This window comes from Dermacentor albipictus, chromosome 1, assembly GCF_038994185.2.
Source record: "Dermacentor albipictus isolate Rhodes 1998 colony chromosome 1, USDA_Dalb.pri_finalv2, whole genome shotgun sequence".
Taxonomy (NCBI): domain Eukaryota; kingdom Metazoa; phylum Arthropoda; class Arachnida; order Ixodida; family Ixodidae; genus Dermacentor; species Dermacentor albipictus.
In genome coordinates this window covers 42,356,623-42,377,422 of record NC_091821.1, presented here as the reverse complement: position 1 = coordinate 42,377,422, position 20,800 = coordinate 42,356,623, and the positions used below count along the sequence as shown (strand labels likewise).

The following is a 20,800-nucleotide window of genomic DNA, read 5'->3' as shown; positions in this document are numbered from 1 at the left end:
GTCAAAGGCAGAGGCAAAGGAAGCTTTGCTTTAAAACACCTCCTAGTAAACATCACTTTCTGGCACATTCCACAACAGCTCTCTGCCAACTCTTGAAATGGCATTTCCTCTCAGGGGCATAATGATGAAAGGTATTCCATACATGTTGGATTAGGTTAGAACTAGACTGTCAGAAGTGCAGCACTACTGCTACTGCCAGACTGAAAATGTAACTGAGCCCATCAACCTTGTATATAAGGCAGGAGGTGAATAAATATTTTGGGAAACAACCTCACCTTATATTTTCATAAATACAGTGTTTCTGAGTTCACAGACAAATGAGCAAACCAGTGTATGCCAAGCCCTGCATCCCAATGAGTAAACAAGTTTGGCACTCACGCAAGGCCATCGTGCATAAGCTTGAAGGCATCGTTGATCTTCTCCAGTGGCATTGTGTAGCTCACAAATTCATCCAGCTTTATCACCTTCTTCAAGTACCGGTCCACCAACTCAGGAACCTGGTCAACACTCTTCCATCCTGCAGAGACAATGACATATTAAAGAGCCAGTTACCATCTGTATAACATCATGGAAAAAAATCGGCATGTGGCACAGGCAGCACTGCAAGCATGGAACTTCCTGCATCACTATGTCGATACTGTAAATAGTCCCCTTCTATTTATTTCTTTTCTCTTCACTATTCTTTCCCTCCCCAAAGCATGCCATGCTGTCCACCTTTCGCCCCATTAATCATCCCCACTGCTGGTTAGCGTTGAGGTCCCAGCTGTGGCTAGATGGTGCACTCAGCAAAATCCCCCTTCATTCTTCTTAGAACTACAAATAAAGCCTGCAGTGAGTGCTCTACACGTATCTCATTGTGTGCCCCCTCTCCAGTCCCACCAACACAGCATACCACCCTTAAAATTAAATTCTGGGAATTTATGAGCAGGAACTACAATCTGAATATAAGGCATAAGGCATATAAGGAATATAAGCGGCTAGCGAAGAGGTCTCGCGCGGGTGGGGGGCGAGCTCCAAAACAACCGGAAGTGGACGATGTGACGTTGCATCGTGACGCAAACCAATGAAGGCGGAGCTTAGCCCCACTCGCTCGGCAATCGAGTTGAGGAGGAAAAGCATGGCTAGGGAGGAGGGTAACTTCTTATCGCCTGTAGCCCCATTAATATGTAACGCTTCACTTAAATTGTGGTGCGAATGTTCTGCTTACGCTGTACCCTACGCGTCTACAAAATTTGTCCGAACCGTTTCAGGGGCCCTTTAACAGGAAGCAGACTGTCTGTAGAACAAAGCTTTTGAAGGTGTGCAACTATGACTTTTCATGCAAGACACATTTGTATTGCACAAAAATGTATGATGTCTCCTCTGGGCAACAAATGTACTTGGTCCCTTTTCCACAGTTTCACGTCATAAGTATGGAAGCCTGCCTAACAGTGCCTCAGAATGGATGGCAAGGTACATTCAGAATAAATTCGAAAGCAACAAATCGAAAGCAACTAGAATTCATTGTTGCATCTGAAGTTCACCTGCATTTTTAACAATAGCTTAATACAAGCTCAAAAATGCACATTTGGGTTTACACCATCCTCAGAAACTGAATACGGAGTGACTGCATGTTGCCCTCTTATCACATTACACATATGAATGGGGTGTTCTGATCAGCCTTTTTGTGTTTAAATTTATGCTGAAAGTGCATCATTAGCAAAAGGAAAAGGAACGGAGCATTACCAGCACACAAAGCAACAGAATACCACAACCTTTGTAAAAATAAAGGCAATGTAAACACATTACTGCTTTAAACACATGCCACGAATGTGCCATTGCTGACAGAACTAGCAACCCTTACAGAACCCTAATGAATGCCCTTGAACTGTTTTCGCGTGATGAGTTACTGTACAGAACGATCATAGTTATAAAGGAAAATTTTAGAGCAGAAAAGTATCCCCCCCCCCATTTTTGTTTACTAGCAGTTCATTAAAATAGAGAGAGAGAAAACCCAAGAAAACTACATGTCATGCCAGTACCACAACTAAATACATGCCTATTTCAATCTGCAAAGGTTACATTTTGGATGATTTATACTATAGCATTTTAAATAAATGAGAGACATTGCATTGCGCAAACAAGTCAGCTGATAACACATTTCAGTGCGATGAGTCAAAGTTGCAACTCTAGTTTCAAAACCAACAAAGTTTCATGCTTCATATTTGATATAAATCAATGAGAAGAATGCAACTTCACACAGATAGGTTGCTGTAAATACTAGTACCTCAATAGGCTGCTGACTCATACAAGAAACTACGCTAATTCATGGCTAGTTTGGTAACTTAGCAAGAACATCGCAAAATTTAGTGAGTGTTTAGTCACCTTAACTACAACTTCACCTTTTTTTAGTGACTTTTTTAGTTACTTAAACAGCCAGTAAATTGCCCTGCTACCGTTTCTCAAGAGACTTTGGCTTAGCTCAATACCTTGCTCCTATTTCATCCCACAGAGGACATACGCACCTACATTTGTTGCTACTTCTAAAGGCATACCGAAGAGCTCATTAATAAGCCACCTGGATGCATTAAAACTGCTTTCCTATGCAAAGCATGAACTTGCGATCTCATATTGGTAATTTTAGAAAATTGGGTGTTTTCCCTTTTTATATTTCAACAATTCATTTGCCATTGCAGGAGGTAATCTAAAGCTACAGTTCAAAGAATTATGAGGAACACATCTAGGAACAACATAATAAAGAAGAAAAATTCTGAGCAAGTCATCGTCACATTCCTTTGCACGTTTATGATAAAAAAAGAAAGAGCGTCTATTAGGCCATGACCTGGCAAGTATTTTATAAAAAAAAAAGTTACCAGCACTGCCTACGGTGCACCCCTAGAGCAGTTCCTAAGACCCCCCCCCCCCGTCCGATTGACCACAATTGAGGATATCTGAAGTAGCACACTACAGTATGAAAAACTCTTGCATGCACATTTATTAATCTGCAGTTCCAATGGCAGCACTGAGGTTTACTATGTACTGTTTGTAGCCACCAAGCACCACTTGGGCTTGTTTACATTTCCTCTTTGTATTTTATTAATGGTTAGCACTAAAAAGGTTGAAAAGTCCAAAAAATATTGTGTTTAGTAGGCGAGCAGGCAGAACATGCAAGCATACCTCCAAAAGCGCAGCCACGCCATACACGGCCAGTGACCAGCTGGAATGGTCTTGTTGATATCTCCTTTCCAGCTGCTGCCACACCTAATATAATTGACTCGCCCCAGCCCTTGTGGCACGATTCAAGGGCAACCCTCTGAGAAGCAGAAAGTAATTTACACAGTTGTTGCAATGCAGCTACTGGTTTCACTGCTACTGACACTGCAAAATACACTAGTAATCACAGTGCAGAAAGAGAAAGAAAAAGAAACTTGACAAAATGCCTACACTGACCAATCCATTCACCAGTAAAAGCATAGCTGTACGGACAATTTACATTTTACCTCATTGCTACACACAAAACCACTTCAAAATTTGTAATTTCCATTAGCTGAAGCACTTAGCATACCTGCCAACCAATGAACCTCAAAATTTATAAAATCCTACAGACGCAACGCCAAAGTAAAAAGAAAAGAAGGGGTGGTAGGAAATAGCATGCATTAAAAAAAATATCTTGCCCTGAGCACACGCCCTATCGGAGATACATATGCCTTTGTCGATGAGTTACCTTTAGACACAGCGCAGCATGACCAATAACCTTGGCAGAGCAAACATTGACAGACAACACATCATTTTTAGATCACAGTGACATTTTCATCGACTTTGTGGTGTTGCTGCTTCGCTTGCTTCAGGAACTCATCTGTATAAAACTTGATCAATGCAAGTACCACTGTTGCATTCTTTCACCATCAGAACGACTTCCACAGGAAGGTTCGGGAATGGATGAATGTAACTTTTTTTTGCAAAAACATTTTTCTTTCTAAATTCGACACAACATTTGTAAAATTGCAATACAAGCCCAAATTTGTAAACATTACAAAAAATTTGGGAGTTGGCAGGTATGGGTTGGTGATTATGCAGAGCACTCAGAAACAGGCATCTGAACAGACAATCTTGAAGCCCTGGTATACCAATTTTTTATGCGGAAGACTTTCTTTTAAAAGAAGCAGTCACGTCTAGACTTCTGCCAATTTAGCAGATAGGCTACGTGGCTAAGCGTACATTAGCAGCAAGAAAAATATCAACAATACTTTGGAGGACGCTTAAGCTTCACCTCTAAGAGTGGAACGCAATAACATTAAAAGATCCCCGACTGCTTCTCGCGCTTCCCAGCAACTGCAGCTCATGTAGCCATAATGTTCACTGGGAAATGCTGGTGGCAAACGCTGGATGGATGGATGGATGGATGTGCAGATCACCCTGCACAACTTCATTTGTAGTCTTCCCATGAGTGTCCAATGCGAGGCGTCCCAGTGACACCTTTGTGGTTACCATCGAGTCCTGATAGTACCTCTGATTTTAAGCAAACAACCGCATTTTCAAAAGCAAGTCCTGGAACCATTACACCTTTCCACATACCCCGGAGCAACTCGTACCTATAGTATCCCCATAGCACTCTGTGCTTCACTGTGGCTGCATTTCTCTTCCCCCTTTACTGTTATTGCTTTTACCCGTGTTTCCATATGTCTATTGCCTTCATTTCCATATACCACGGTCTTTTTATTCTTTTACCCGAAGTATTTCTTGGCCCTGTATCTCCACTGTCTATTCACCGTTTTCATTGAATACCATAACACCTGATTTTCTAACACTAAATTTCACACCTAAATTCTTGCCTTCCTGTCCAGAGATATTAGCCAGATGATGCAAATCACTTTGCTTGTTAGCTAGCAACACAATGTCGTCCGCATAAAATAAACCTGGAAGTTGCTGCTCTACTACTGTACCCGCCTGTTTGTATGAGATATTAAACCCGATATTACTTCCTTCTAGCGCCTTCTCCGTCTTCACCATGTACATCATAAACAGCAGTGGGGATAAAGGGCACCCCTGCCTCAGTCTCTTGTTGACATCAACTTTCTCTTCGCTCCTCATCCCTTCCCATTCAACGCAAACGGTATTTTCTAGGTAAATCTCTCTCAAAAGCTGTAGACAATATTCACCTAAGCCTTCCCCATCCAGAATACCCCATAAAATGTTGCAGTCTACGTTGTCATAGACTCCTGTAATGTCTAAAAAGGCCACATATAATGGTCTGCATTCTACTCTTGATATTTCAATACACTGAGTAAGATCAAATAAGTTATCCTCCAAACGCCTACCTATTCTGAAGCCATTCTGAAGTTCTCCCAAAATGCCATTATTCTCTGCCCATGCTAGCAGTTTTAATTTGATTGCCTGCATTGCTAGCCTGTAATATTACCGATGTAATGGTCAACGGTCTATACGAGTGAATTCTATCTTTCTCCGCCTTACCTTTACAAATTAAATTCATTCTACTTTGTCACCAACTGTCTGGTATTCGTCTATCTTTTAAAGTTTTTTCCACTGTTTTCACAAGCGCTTCATTACTTTTTGGTCCTAGTTCATTAATCAGCCAAACGGGAACCATCTCTAGCCCTGTGGCTGTGTGCTTAGGAATTTTCTCTTTGGCTTTCTTCCAGTTCAAACTTGTCAGCACCAGCTCCTTTTCCATGTCGTTCTCTTTCATGCTCTTTGTTTCTTCAAGTACAACCTCGTCATTGCCTTTGAAAGATTCGGCCGTTATTTTTCGGATGTAATTTAAAGCTGCTTCCACTTCCAGTTTGTTTCCATCTTCGTCTAGGATATTGTCACGTGGAGTGACGTATGAAGAACACAGTAGCAGTACTGTGATAGACAAAACTAACTTTTATTGGGCAAACCTGTGCCCACAAAAACAGGCTACACGTAATGAACGGCGACAATGGCGAACACAGTCGGCGATCGTCAAAATCTGATCAGTGGGTCAAACGCGTCGGCTTTTATAGAAAAGTTGTCAAATGTTCCTGAGTAACCGCTGGGACCCGCGCACCTTCCACAAAGTTCTACACTATTCGCGTCACGCATACATGCAATCACATTACACAAGGTTCGGACGACAACAGACATCAGATAGAAGCATCAATAACATTCTAGAAACTTCCGATACATGTAGACGTGTCATGCGCTGAGCAATAACATTTCTTAGACGTTAAAAGCGTTCACGTAAAAGATAAACGAGTTCATGTGTCAATATGCTGTAGTATTGTTGTTGACTTCCTGCCTAATAATTTTATGTGGTTCCAAAATATTCTAGGTGTGGCTTTCTTTTTCTCTATTTCTGACAACCAACGTTCACTTTCACCTTTTAATTTTGCTTGCACCAATACTTGAACCATATACTTTTTCTCCCGGTACATTTCCCATTTACTGGCTACTTCATCCTGCGGTAACTGCGCCTCCTTTGCCTGCCTGTGCTCTCGAGATGCTCTCTGTCGTTCAGCGATCGCTTCTTGTACCTCCCTGTTCCACCAGCTTTTCGGTTTCTTTTTTCCTTCCCAACGAACATGTTTCTCTTTCTGTATTTCTGTTGTTGTTACACTTAGAAGCTCACTGTACTCCCACATTTTACTTGGCCATTTGCCAAGTATTTCCTCGACTCTAGTGACAATATTTGTTATTTGTTCAGCGTTCAAATTTGGACTGGCCATTTTGTACTCCTTGCTCTCTTTCTCAACTACATACAGTTGCCGACCGATTTTCCGGACTCCAAAAATTCAGACATGCCCGATTATTCGGTCAGCTTCGCGGCACCGCCATTCTCCCCATAGACCATAATGTATAACAACTGCCGAAAGTTCGGACACCTTGCAACCTCTCGTCGGATTTTTCGGACACTCCTTGAGCCAACTCGGTTGAGAGCACCATGCACCGACTCTGACCGGTGCATGGTTCGACTTGCTGAACGCCATTTCTGTTTTGAACGGAACTTCCTTGCTGCCCCACGAAGTGGCGCTACTAGAAATCCCCGCTCATTATCATCATTTCTGCCTGGTTAGATAGAGTGGCTCTGCAGCAGTTCCGGTTTCAGCTTAGTAAGCCATGTCAAGACAATCCAGCAGCTGATTTGTTTCTTCGCGCAAGACGCTACGAGCAGGCCGCGTTTTTTGTTTGTGCGATTGGTGTCGGCACGCTGGTGTTTGCTTTGTGTGCTGTGTCAAGGTTTCGGTGATCCAACGCGGCATACGTAAACATCGCGTCAAGGGTCTAATGGCGCCGACAGTGCTCGTGCAGACTGCGCTGGGGAATGCCGGCAAGCGGGTGCCGGGAGGCCTAAGACTTGTCGCCTTCCGATGTGCTCCCTACTGACGCAGAAAATGTTCTGCCGAGACCTGCGCAGTGGTTGCATTGCGATTCCGGACACCGTCTCATTTGACAGTTTCATAGATGCTGACACTGCTGCATTGACATGCGCAGAACTCGACAACGGCAAGATCATTCGTCAGGTTTCTGCTGCACCGTCGGACGATGACTCCGAGTCGGAAGATGACGCACCATGTGCTGCGCTGCCGTCGCATGCGGAGTGTGTACAAGCAGTGACTGTGCTCTCAGCTGCTAATAGTGACCGTACGACCCTCTCCGAGATTCAGGCTTATCTGATTGCGAATAAACGGAACAGCGTGCAAGGGCGCATTCACGATTTCTTCCAAGCCTACTGCCGAGCCCAAATAAGTGCGTGGAAATAAAGGATTACATTTTTTTTCTTAATCTGCTTTTTCAGACACCTGCTTATTCGGACATTTTCGCAGTCCCCGTGAGGTCCGAATAAACGGTCGGCGACTGTATCCCATTTTCAAAATGACGCGTTTATGGTCACTTCCTATGCTGCTATATCCTTCCTCATCAATGACCATTTCTCTCAACGTATCATGAATTCCTTCTGTCATCAGACAGTAATCAATGGTTGATTGCCGTTTTCCCACTTCCCACGTGATCTGCCCTTCACACTTAGGCCCTGTATTCATGATAACAAGGTTATGTTGCTCACAAAGGTCTCGCATTGACTTCCTGTTGTTGTCGACATAGCCATCTATACCCTGTATGTGGGCATTCATGTCACCTGATACAGTGAAACCTCGTTAAACCGTAGTTGGCCGGAGTTCGAAAAAACTACGTACTAAACGGCAGTACTGTTTAACCAAAATAGCGTGAGATCACACACTTACCTGTCGAAAACGGGACACAGAACTCAGAGAGTGATGAAAGAGGGAAAAAACATGCAGTATTTATTCACTTCGTGCGACAAATGTGTTATTTGCGTTTAATGCCGCGGCAGCCTAGAAGCGACGACAGTGGCCTCAAACTTACTGAAGCTGCGGGCCAGCTTTTCAGCCAGCCCCCTCTTCTCGGCAAACACTGTAATGGCAGATTCCTCGTTGGCGTTACGTATTCTCCATGCACGTGTGCGGTAGTGCTGCGGAAGTCCCGCGGTGCCTTTTTCATTGCCAGGTGTTGTTCTCGTCGTGACGCTTGCATTCATGAGGCTGCCGTAACGCGCAGCTTCTGCCACTGTCTGGCCTGAATCGCCCGTGCTGTCGCTTTCTGTGTCGTCCTCATCACTGTCGCTGGTTGACACTTCGGTAACAACAGAGGCAATGATGGCGAAAAGTCGAACCTTGTAGCCGACATCTTTTCGCGGTCACAGCAGCACAGCTGAGCACCTTCTTCACATTCCAAATGCCACAAACCGTAGTCAACAGCAGATCCCTGTTGCATGCCAGCGCCGACTTCTTCGTGTCACGTTCGATAGCGCAGACGATGTCTAGTTTTATGCGAAGCATATTACGAGAGCTCAACCCAGCTCCTCAGGCGCGGCGGTGTCGCCTTCAATACCACGTGACACCGTGACGTCACGACAGAGGAGAAACGGGGCTCCAACTCGCGCCGTCGCTCGTGGCATCGCGGCGGTATATAAGCAGCTGCGCTTGCCTCTGCTAGACACTCACGAGGTGAGATGCCTCCTGGAGACAGAGCTGCTCGTTGGAATGAGAAGCGAAGGTTGCGGCGTGCTACACAGACTGATTTTCTAGGTAGCTTTGGCTCAACTCTTGCAAGATGGGCTGGGTGGGAATCGAACCAGGGTCTCCGGAGTGTGAGAAGGAGACGCTACCACTCAGCCACGAGTACGATGCTTCAAAGCGGTACAGAAGCGCCTCTAGTGAATGCGGTGTTGCCTTAGAAACGAGCTGTTTCTAAGGCTCAGGCGTGCGTCGCTTGCTCAGGCGCACATTTCGTTGCCGCGCCGAACGCTGCGTTGCTCGACGCTCACCGCGTCCAATGCGGGGCGCGTAGTCGCTGCGCCGTAGGCCATTGTCTTACACCCCTTGGCGGGTCAACGGGAACGCTGTCGCGCTCCACTCTTGAAGGCGAAGCAGAGTAACGCATGAGTTGTTTCTTCGTCTAGCCGAACCAAATATAGCCAAGCAACAGCAGTTCACCAGGCTAAACAGTGGTTCAACAACTAAAATAAAGGCTAGTATGCTTCGCATCCTGGGCTTAACCTTAGCTAAGCCACAGCCATTTTTTCTTCTATGCCGAGCACATGGCGTCTTTTTTCGCCCAAGCTACGGCATGACGCGAGTCCTTGCTTGCATGATGCCACAACGCTCTCTGGCACGGCACCAAAATGATGTTGATGTTGATGTGGCTTCACGCGCAAACGCACAGGGCGCTTGGAGGCCGTTGTTCCGATCTCCGAGGCTTGTTGTTCTGCCGGGCTGCCCGATGGAGACGACGCACCACTGTGTTTGCGCTGTTATCCGTCTCCGGCAGCAGCATGGCTACATGTTGGGACAGATCGGCAACGCTGATGTATTGCCGGTGTGGTTCGACATGCTGTCACCCACCACAGTGTGCAAACGCGGCGCAAGAAAAGTCGTGCTTCTTTCTACGGGGAACGAGCATTCGCGTTTCACGGTGATGCTCGCATGTACTGCAGATGGCAGAAAGCTGCCCCCATACATAATTTTCAAGAGGAAATCACTGCCGAAAGAGGCTTTCCCGCGGGATGTTGTCGTTCGCGTGAATGAAATGGGGCTATGTGGATGAGGTCCTCATGTTCAATTGGATCAAGACCGTCTGGAATCGGCGACCCGGCGCACTCCTGACGAGCATGCTCGTCTTGGATGCCTTTCGTGGGCACTTGACCGCAGGTGTGAAGCAGGCACTCCGCGACGGGTGGATGGAGCTCGCCGTCATTCCAGGAGGCATGACGTCAACACTTCAGCCACTGGACGTTGTGCTCAACAAGCCCTTTAAAGACCATGTCCGTGAACAGTAAAATCTGTGGACGGCCGGCAACAACCCGATGACCCCAACCGGCCAGCTGCGCAGGCCGCCTCTCGCTACTGTGGCTACATGGGTGTCGCAGGCTTGGCGCTCGCTGCCCGACGATATGGTGGTGCAGGCATTCAAGAAGTTGCATTAGCAACTCCTTGGACGGCACCGAGGATGACATGTTGTGGGACGCAGCCAGTGAAAAGCAGTCGTCTTCAGACGAGAGTTCAGACAGCTCGAAAGAATGAGCAGGTGACGAGTCTGGCGGCACCACTAAATAAAACGAAGTTTTGTGCCTTATAATTTTTATGTTGACTTCTTTGCATCAATGCAAGAGGTCGACCTATATTTCGCCTCGACCTATATTTCACATTATACGGTACTATCCTTAGTTCATATAACTGTCTACTAATTTGCTATTGCAATCAATGCTTCGTGTTTCGTATGAAACTCAGATTTTTTATTCCAAATCTGCCGTTTGTGATGTCAAAATGGCTCAATCCTTGCCCATACGTGTATAAAAACAGACTGGAGTAGTTTTATGTAATACCGGCCCTGGGGAAAGACACGCCTGCCCGCTGAACCCGCTGCAGCAAGTGCCTACCTAATATCTAGTTCACTCGCAGCGTCCTCAGCCTACTTTTTTTGGTTTTTGTCTCTTTCGCTAGGTAGCACCACGCTGCTCAGCCCACTCCCTTGGACCCACTGAACAGTATTCTAGTAGCCTCTAAATACAGCTGCCCTGGCCGTCCCAACAGTAGCGACAACCGGGAGTAACCGCCACGCGCCAATCATTTGCCAGAAGCACCGGGAAGTCCCATGTTATAAACATGAAAATTACCAGTAACTGTGTGGGATGTGATGCTGCACTATGTGAATAATGTGAATAGCTGCATTCTTTTTTCGGAGAACAAATCTGTTCGCTGCCACTGCTGGAGCACACATGGCAAAGCCATTCTGGCACAGTTTGGCACAATTTCGGTCAATTTTCTGTGTTTGGTGCAATTTGGTGCAGGAATTTGCATTTGTCTCAATATGGTGCAATTGGTGCAGGAGTCCCACCCCTACACCAGTCAAAAGAAGTATGTTGACATTCCAGTTAACACTTAGAACCAGCACTACTGAAAATGATGTGCTGATGTAGTTCTGTCTTGTTTGAGTAACTGAGATCACAATATTCAATGACCAATTGGTAAAACAAGGTAAAAAGGACGGTGCATGAACTGCCTATAACTGACAAAATATAATGAGTGCTGCATATGGTGCATGTGCCTGAATGGTCATGTTTGAAATTATGAACCTGCTCAACTAATGCCTTGTATGTAATGATTTTGCACCTCTTGAAGATCTAGCACAAATTGATTAGTTAACATTAGCCCCCCCACCCAGCTTCAGCACCTAAAACTAATGAATTACCTTTCGCCACCTTGATCTCTGTAGTACACCAGAAAGAATGCACTTCTATGGGTAAATGAAGCATGCTCAAACAGCACTTAGCAACAACTCAAGTAAAGCCCTCACCATGATGTCGACATTGCCAATGCACTCAAAGGTGAAGTCAAGACCACCATCAGTCTTCTCAATCAGGTGCTGTGTAATGGGCAAAGTCAACTTATTTGGGTTGATGCATTCCGTGCAACCAAAATCCATGGCTGCAGAAAAACCAGAAATACAGCATGTTCTGGGATTACTGGGGAATAACTGGCATTTCAGCTCATTATTCTAATATCTGAGGCCAAAGCACAATGCTTAAGTTCAACAGCTGTATGAATACCCTATGGCCATTTTAATACAACATCCTTTACAGACGTAAAGTTGCAAGTGCACATTAACCCTTTGGGACAGTAGGGCACATCCAATCCTACATTTCAGGTTAACTTCATTGTGTAATGCGTAACAGTGAAATATAACAACTATGATTGAATGTTTCGGTGAATGAATCTCATTTGAAGACACAAACAATTTATTTCATGTTCATCAATAAGATGGAATAGATACACCGAATTTTTAATATCTTTTGCTTTTCCACTGTTTTGTTATTTCTTTTGCTTTTTTTCAAGCTGCAGCAACAATAAATAAAATCACTTTAGAGCTAAATTTTCTTGTGCTAGAGTAATGAAACAGAAAAGGCCATGCACATTTTGCCCCATATGTGTTGATCAAAAAATGTTTGAAAACGTGTATTCCTTACAGGTATGGAAATTTCAGATTTTGGTGATAAAAATCTCCATTTCCAATGCCCCACTTCTACCATTAATAACTATGCCGATATATCCATACATTATGTATATCTATTAGCCTCAGAAGCTCATCACAGCACTAGATAGGGCGTCCCAGCTATCATGCACCAAGTATTAAAAGAAACGGAAGCTTTCTATACGGATGACAAGAACTGCATGTTAGTAACCTGAAGAAACATCTGGTACCCTGTATCCCCAACTTGGCAGCCAAAAATTAGGGGGGGAAAATTTGCAGCAGTGAAGCAATTGCATTCTGTGCCCCGATGCCGTGCACTGCGTACTTCCACTAGATGTATGCCACTACTAGATGGCTCTAGCCATCTAGTATCGGCATACAGTATCTAGAGCCATCTAGTAGCAGCCTTTAGACGGGACTGGTGTAAAGGGCACACCTCGTCAAAATTATGGAAAAATAAAGAGTGACCCTTACATGAGTCTATATGGTATTTTTTTGTCCTTCCCAATTAATTAATTTGTAACAATTGTTAACCAACTATTTAAATATTAAATCTACAGCAGTTATGTCAACATTAGGAGTTGAACCTTAGGAGTGACTCCGAAAACACCAATTTCAATTGTTTGAGAAATGCTATCTTTTGCAGTGCACCTTTTCCACCTACAAAGCCTACAAATATAAACACACCACCTTTGGGCTAGTGCTCAAGTGTGTGGTGTGATTTCTTTACATGTGGAAAAAAGAGCCACATAAAATATCATCATCAGCCTATTTTATGTCCACTGCAGGATGAAGGCCTCTCCCTGCGATCTCCAATTAAACCTGTCCTGCGCCAACCGATTGCAGCTAGCGCTTGCGAATTTTCCAATTTCATCACCCACCTAGTCTTCTGCCATCCTCAACTGCGCTTCCCTTCTCTTGGCACCAATTGGGTAACGATAACGGCCCACTGGTTATCTAACCTATGCATTACATGACCTGCCCAGCTCCATTTCTTTCTCTTAATGTCAATTAGAATATCGGCTTTCCCTGTTTCACACCACTGATTCCCACCACTCTCTTCCTGTCTCTTAACGTTACACCTAACATTCTTCGTTCCATTGCTCTTTGCGCCATCCTTAACTTTTAGTAAAGCAATGAACGCGGCTATTTGGTGGACGTTCATGATTGTATTGTGCTTACACTGACAAACATAAGGAACAAGACGCGGAAGTACATGGCGCAAACTATCAACTCGTTTAATACTGTTAAAGAACACGCTTATATGCAAGGCAATGTGGCGGGGGTGGGGTGTGTCTTGTTCCTTATGTTCGTCAGTGTAACACTAAGCGCAATACAATCATAAAGGTCCTTAACTTGCTTTTGAGCTTCTTTGTCAGACTGCAAGTTTCTGCCCCATATGTCAGTGCCGGTAGAATGCATTGATTGTACACCTTTCTACTTAATGATAACAAGCTTCCAGTCAGGATCTGACAATGTCTGCCGAATGCGCTCCAATCCATTTTTATTTTTCTGTAAATTTCATTCTCATGATCAGGGACCCCAGTGAGTAATTGATCTAGGTAAACGTACTCCATCAGAGACTAAGAGGCTGACTGGCAATCCTGAACTCATTCCCTTGCCCGGCTATTGATCGTTATCTTTGTCTTCTGCATATTAATTTTAACCCCACTTTCACACTCTTTCTGTTAAGGTCCTAAATCATCTGTTGTAACCCGTCCCCAGTGTTGCTGAACAGAACAATATCTTCAGCAAATCGTAGGTTGCCGAGAAATTCACCATTGATCCTTACTCCCAAGTCTTCCCAGTTTAATAGCTTGAATACTTCTTCCAAGCATGCAGTGAATGGAATCAGAGATTATGTCTCCTTGTCTGACCCCTTTCCTTATAGGTACCTTCCTATTCTTGTGGAGAATTAGGGTAGCTATGGAATTTGTGCAGGTACAGCCGCCCTGATTTTTAATAATATAGCGCGAGCGTCGACTGAACTTCATTGCTAGTTATAGAAGGAGCTTCTTTAACCTGTTCATTACTACTTCGAATGGAGGTATCGTGGTTACTTTGGGTATTGTGCAGGTCAGTATAGAATTCCTCTGCTTTTATTATACCTTCGAGGCTGCTAATGATATTACCCTGCTTATCTTTCAGTGCATACATCTTGGTTTGTCCGACGCTAAGTTTCCTTCTCACTAATTTCAGGCTGCGTCCCATTTTTTACTGTTTCCTTGGCCTTTCTTACCTTACAATTTCGAATATCCTTTATTTTCTGCTTGTTGATTAGTTTTGACATTTCCACGAATTCTATTTCATCTCTCGAGCTGGACACTTTGATTCTTTGTCGTTTCTTTATTAGGTCCTTTGTTACTTGGGAGAGCTTACCTACTGGTTTCCTTGGTGCCTTACCTCCCACTTCAATTGCTGCTTCTAAAGCCAGCCTAGTTACGGTTTCATTTCCTGCCTCTATGTCATCTTCATCTCTCTGCTCTAAGCCTGGATATTTGTTTGCAACTGCCAACCTGAATTGGTCTGCTTTTACCCTTACTGCGTCTAGGTTGGCCTGTTTCTTCCTGACCAATTTTACTCTTTCTCTCCTCAAATTGAGGTGAATCCTAGCCCTCAATAAACTATGATCACTGCACTTTACCCTACCCAACACTTCTACATCCCGCACTATGCTGGAATCAGCAGAAAGTAAGAAATCAATTTTATTTCTTGTTTCACCATTAGGGCTTTTCCAGGTCCTCCTTTTGTTCCAATGCTTCCTGAAGAAGGTATTCATCATTCGCAGCTTATTCCTTTCCGCGAATTCTACCAACATCTCTCCTTGAGTGTTCCTAGAATCCATGCCGTAGTTGCCAATTGCTTGTTCACCAGCCTGCTTTTTCCCCACTTTTGCATTGAAGTCGCCCAGAACTACAGTATACTGAGTTTGCACTTTTTCGCATCGCTAATTCAACATCTTCATAAAACTGTTCTATTTCTTCATCGTGACTGGAGGTTGGAGCGTAGGTTTGTACTACCTTTATTCTATATATCCTATTCAGCCTTATTACGACTACTGCTACCCTCCCATTAATATGGCCAATGATATCCTAGACAATGCCTGATAGTTCCTTAAAGAGTCCTGCTAGGCTAGCTTCACGCGAGAGGGTCAGCTTCCATTGGCCCGGACAGACCACCAATGGAGACCGACATATAATATAGCCTGTCATATAGAGTTATCTGATCGAAGTCACTCTAACGCTTATTGTAGGCATGTCTACCATGACTACAGTTCTCAAGGAGTAAGTTGTCCTAGCCATTGCAAGTCATTCATCAAAGACCTCGCACAAATGTAACAAACCGCCCCTCATGTAAAATCTTGTACCAGGGTCATTTGAGGTATCAATAAATAAATAAACAAATAAATTATTCATTGCAAATTGATTAATTATGGAACAACACAAAAAATATGACACTTCTACAGGTTGCTGCTATGGACATGCAAATGGTTTCATCCACATAGAAGACTTCCGCTTTTTTTCTTTTTACTTGGTACATGATATTTGGGACAACTGTATATGAGAAATGCATAGCCTTTGAAGCTTTCCAAAAGCATGCTCTTTGGCCATACCTTCCCTTGCCCCATAAAAAAAGCATGCACATGCTGCTTGTATACTGCAGTAGTACACACAGGCTGCTTCTAAATTTTTTGGACGCTGCCACAAAGAGGCAGAAGTTAGTAACAAGGGTACATACTCTCCACTTCATGAAAATGGCCAGGGTGAATAGTGGGACATCCAGAGCAGAACCTCACTGATACGATCCCATTTTGTACGATTTCTCGGCACCAACATTTGCCGTTGAGAGTACAAAAAAATGAACCAATACAGTTGTGCTTTCTTTTTTACCGGTTAACACGTTAACAGAAAACACATATGTTCCACACCAACGTTCAGTACCTCACCAAACTACGGTAGCGTGGTACATTTTCTGGTAGCAATGTTCCATTTGAGCAAGAAAAGGCGCCAGGCAAGTGTGATCGAGATCAGTAGCCACCTGCCATGGCAATTTCCCCACAGGACTCACCCGCCCACTGCATGTGAATATGCCAGCACGCACCATTTTACTAGCAAATCTCCCAAGTCGTCGTACATCACACACTCGCATTTACAGCTATCACCACTGACCCTGTTATAATAAGCATGTTCACCTTCCATTTCACAGTGTGTTTATCATAGTGCCACTGGAAGCATACTGCACATCTAATACGTGATAATCCAAATGCACCGTTGCTTTCTACTACAGGCGGTGCAAAGCGAGCGTCATGTTTTGCTCTGAAGGCACCGTAATCTGGTGTGGTCCAAGAGCTTGATTCCATTTTGGTTTCCCATCGCCAAGACAACTATTCTATGGGAAAGTGACAAAGCAAGTCTTCTGGCGGCATCATATTCCGGCGTCACCCACTAGCTTGATTTAATTTGTTTCCTGTCACTGTCTTTAAACACTACTCGACAGGAAAACAACGAAGTCTGCCTCGGGCCGCTCAGACCCCGCCAGCTCTACAAGCGTTGGCATCTTGTGCCACAATGATTCTCGCCAAGTGGGCATGTCAAAACTTCCCACCAAAATGCCTCGCCCGAAGAAGCTTGTGTTGCTGGAGTATAATCTGAAGCCTCAGGCCACTTGGGCCCCACCAGTTTGGCACATGTCGGTGTATCGTGCTGGAACGATTCGTGTAACGCTTCGCCTTATGTAGATGTCAACTACAGTGCAGTCTACCAAATTTTTTATGACTTCAGATCATACATTTCCGGTTAGTATGTTTTCTCTCAACTGTAAGCACTACTGTAAGTTCTACTGTAAGCACCACTTCTACCCCTTATACTAAATGTTTTGCACTTTCCTAACCGGAATATTTAGGGCCACATTGGTCATCCACATAAATAAGTGCCATTTCAATCTTCATGACTCATCCAGTACAAAAGCTGTTTAAACCTTTGAGGGTCAACGCCGTAAATATACGGTGCTGTCTGTAGGTCTGGAAAGAACGTCAATATTTAAACTATTTGTTACCCAGTGAGTGCTGTCACCCTTGCTGGACACAATCCTTCTTGTTTTCTTTGTAGTCTCTTGGCTTTCATTCCATGGCTTTTTTTACGGTTACGTTTCAGCGACTGCTCGCGCATCTGTGTGTGCGAGGGTGCGCAGCGGTAAGTTTTGGTTTCGTCTCACGAGCTGTTTCTGCTCACTGCGCTCCTAAAAACAGGTGTTTATCTGGTTTCTAATCTCTCAAAGGGTCACCGCTAGACACTTGTTTGTCTGTCGCTCAGAGGGGTGCAATTACATCTGTTCACAGGTGGGCGCTGGTATATATAAATGATGCCACCATATACAAGTGACGCTGCCATGCCTTTGTTTCTTTTCTTGAGACTCGGCTCGCGAAAACTGACTTGGCGGCAGAACGAAGGATTACTGAAAGTTTGATTAATTTGGTTTTTATGACGGCGCACAACCATAGAGTTTTCTAGCGGAGATTCCTCTTAAGTGGACTACTACCCAAGTACCAAATCAGAATGTATATATTGTATCTATATCAGTGTACGGTCAACTCTCACTACAACGGACCCTGATAATATAACAAAAAACATCCGTTTTATCCAAAGTCCGTAATATCCAAAATGCCTCACTTCTGAAATTTTAATCGTGATGTCTGACAACATTATTGCAAAGATTGAGCGACGAACCTCCAAAGTAAACAAACAAAACGTCGCAGTTTCACCTGAAAGGTGAAGCATCGATTGCGATAGTAAACTAAGCAAGATAAGTGTGGTAGCAGCAGCGAGCGAATTGACCTTCGTGCTCTCGCTTGCTTCAATGTGAACTAAACGTTGAAAGCACAGCACATACAAAGCTGCCGGCACTAGGCGCACCTTGTCCACATCACAGATCACTTTCAAGACACGGTGCGGGCGCACATTTTGTCCACATTGCAGATCGCTTTCAAGCTATGGTGGCCACCTGGTTAACAGCAGCCAACGAAGTAGAACTCCCCCTTTCCCTCGCTTTCCTCCCATGTCTCACATGCGAAAGACAACATGCTTCTGCCCAGCTTTCCTCCCTCGCGCGCAAGATATTGAGCCGCGATCATTGGATGACTCTCGCAAGTCAGTTACCAGACCGCGTCAACACAGCAAAAGTCCGTTTTATACGCCCAATTTGCACAAAAATTGCCACTAATTTCGTCCACCGTAGCCGATAGTCCATTGTAGTGCGGTCCGTAAAAAGCAAACTTCGTTGCATTAATAAAATAAGTAGAACAAACTAAGGCTGAAATATGATCCGTTATACCCGAAAGTCTGTTGTACATGGGTCCGTTATAATGAGTGTAGACGGTATCTACTTTCTTGTTCTCATTATAAGTATTTGTGGAAGCCCATCTGTATTTATTAATAAACAATGCACGTTCACCTATGGAAAATTCTTTTTGTAACTTTATGGTTACTCTACAAAAATTGCGGCAGTAAATTTTTTTAAGTGGGTCTGTCCGAAGATTCTAAATCTGCGATAAAAAAATTCGACCTTGAGAGGTTGCATTTGCAGAAAGAACTTGACCCTCAAAGGGTTAAACAACAATTTTCATAATGTAGAACTTGCAAAAAGTGTCGCTGCCATATTATGTGAAGGGCTACTACAGTGCTCCCTATGTCCCTACCTTTGGGAAACTTTGCTTCATTGATATCTATCCCGATGATGGTTTTGGCACCACGTTCTTTGGCGCCCATGGCAACCGAGAGGCCAACTGCACCCAGCCCCCAGATGGCTACGGTGCTATCTTTTGTGATACGAGCAATGTTGAGGGCAGCACCGTATCCTGTGGACACAGCACAGCCCAGCAGGCACACCTTGTCCAGAGGTGCAGCAGGATCAATCTTTAATGCATAAAATGCAGCAGGGAAAAAGAGAGAAAATTACCTTTCCTTATATACTCTAGCACCAATGTAACATAGGACTGCGCGATGTCATGACACCTACGAAGGGCTAGATATATGACTACACATTTTGTGTGTGAAGCTCTTTCATTGAAGCACTTCTGTTGAAGCAATACCCAAGTAAAAAGCAAGGACACGAAAAGGAAAGACAGGCATCATAAACATCAGTGCCACCTTTGAACTGAAAATATGTCAGAATGAATGCAAGACAACAAAAGACACCAGACAATTTCAGTTTGGTTAGTTCAAGTTTGAGCTTACCTTTCTATAAGCATTTAAATGAGCGCAATGAAATGCGAATTTAAACAAAACAATATTTTACTGCATTTGCATATTTAAGACTGCCTGCCAACAGTTAACCTCACCTACATAGCAACTTCATTCATGCAAAAGACAAGCTAAAAAGAAAAGGGAACCTCCACATGCCACACAGGCACATAAATGTGGATTTAGAATGCACCTATGAAACACCGTGACCACGTTTTAGCCTCAACTGAATTTTTTTACTCAAGAGTACACTAACTCTTATGTTTCTACCAGTGATTTGTTTTTTTTTCTTTTTCGGAGGGGGTGGGGGGGGCATTTCACGTTAAAATGCAATACATTGTGTACTCTGCAATGGTAGTGACATTTGCACTTAGCCTTTTTCCAGGGAGTGCCTTTCATCCGCTAAGAACTTAATGTTATCACTTAGTGGCAAGACGTGCCTGATTTAGAACTTACTTGAATGTTAATGATTTTATCTGTTGTGTATGTTCTCACTGAACTTTGTGTAATCAGATTGTATGCATGACACGAATCATATAGTACTTTCTGGAAAGCACATGGGCACCAGCAATTATGCTGAAACATTTGGGGTGTCATGTACAAAAGCAGACGTGCTTGGCCCAGAGATCAGATTTTGGCAATTGCCGACTGTGCTCGCCGCTATCGTTGTGCTTGACTGTTACTTATCTTTCTTGGAAACATGTTCACACAATAAAGAGAGACTTTCGTGATTCACAGTTTTCGCTACTCTGTTCTTCACCGTCTCTACAACATGACAATATAAACTTATCTTTGCATTTTTATGTCATATTTTGGTACTGTCAGCCAACACTGCAGCCGGCACTGCCCTACCGTTTTTCGCATCCTGTTGCTAATGCTGTCGTTTACTTCTGTTGAGCCAGGAAAGAAAGAAAAGGCGGGGAAAGAAGAAAGGGGAACAGATGAGATTGCATTTACATAAATGTAGGACCAGACAGTCACAATGTCCAATGTTGCTGTCTACCTTCCAAATATTCAAAAACATTCAGTCTTGCCCAGTGAAGGAAGTGACAATT

The 20,800-nt window shown here is 44.0% G+C and overlaps 1 protein-coding gene across 2 annotated transcripts in view; it reads right to left on the bottom strand.

Annotated features, from left to right (window-relative positions):
• Fdh (alcohol dehydrogenase class-3 Fdh) overlaps positions 1–20,800 on the bottom strand; it is an 89,950-nt gene that overhangs the window by 14,891 nt on the left and 54,259 nt on the right. For both annotated transcript variants that reach the window (XM_065437850.2, XM_065437845.2), the window contains exons 6-9: positions 19,202–19,418; positions 11,833–11,963; positions 3,157–3,292; positions 379–517 (exon numbers count right to left, since the gene is read on the bottom strand). In XM_065437850.2, coding sequence (XP_065293922.1) covers positions 379–517; positions 3,157–3,292; positions 11,833–11,963; positions 19,202–19,418 — 623 coding nt within the window. The remainder of the gene's footprint in view (positions 1–378; positions 518–3,156; positions 3,293–11,832; positions 11,964–19,201; positions 19,419–20,800) is intronic.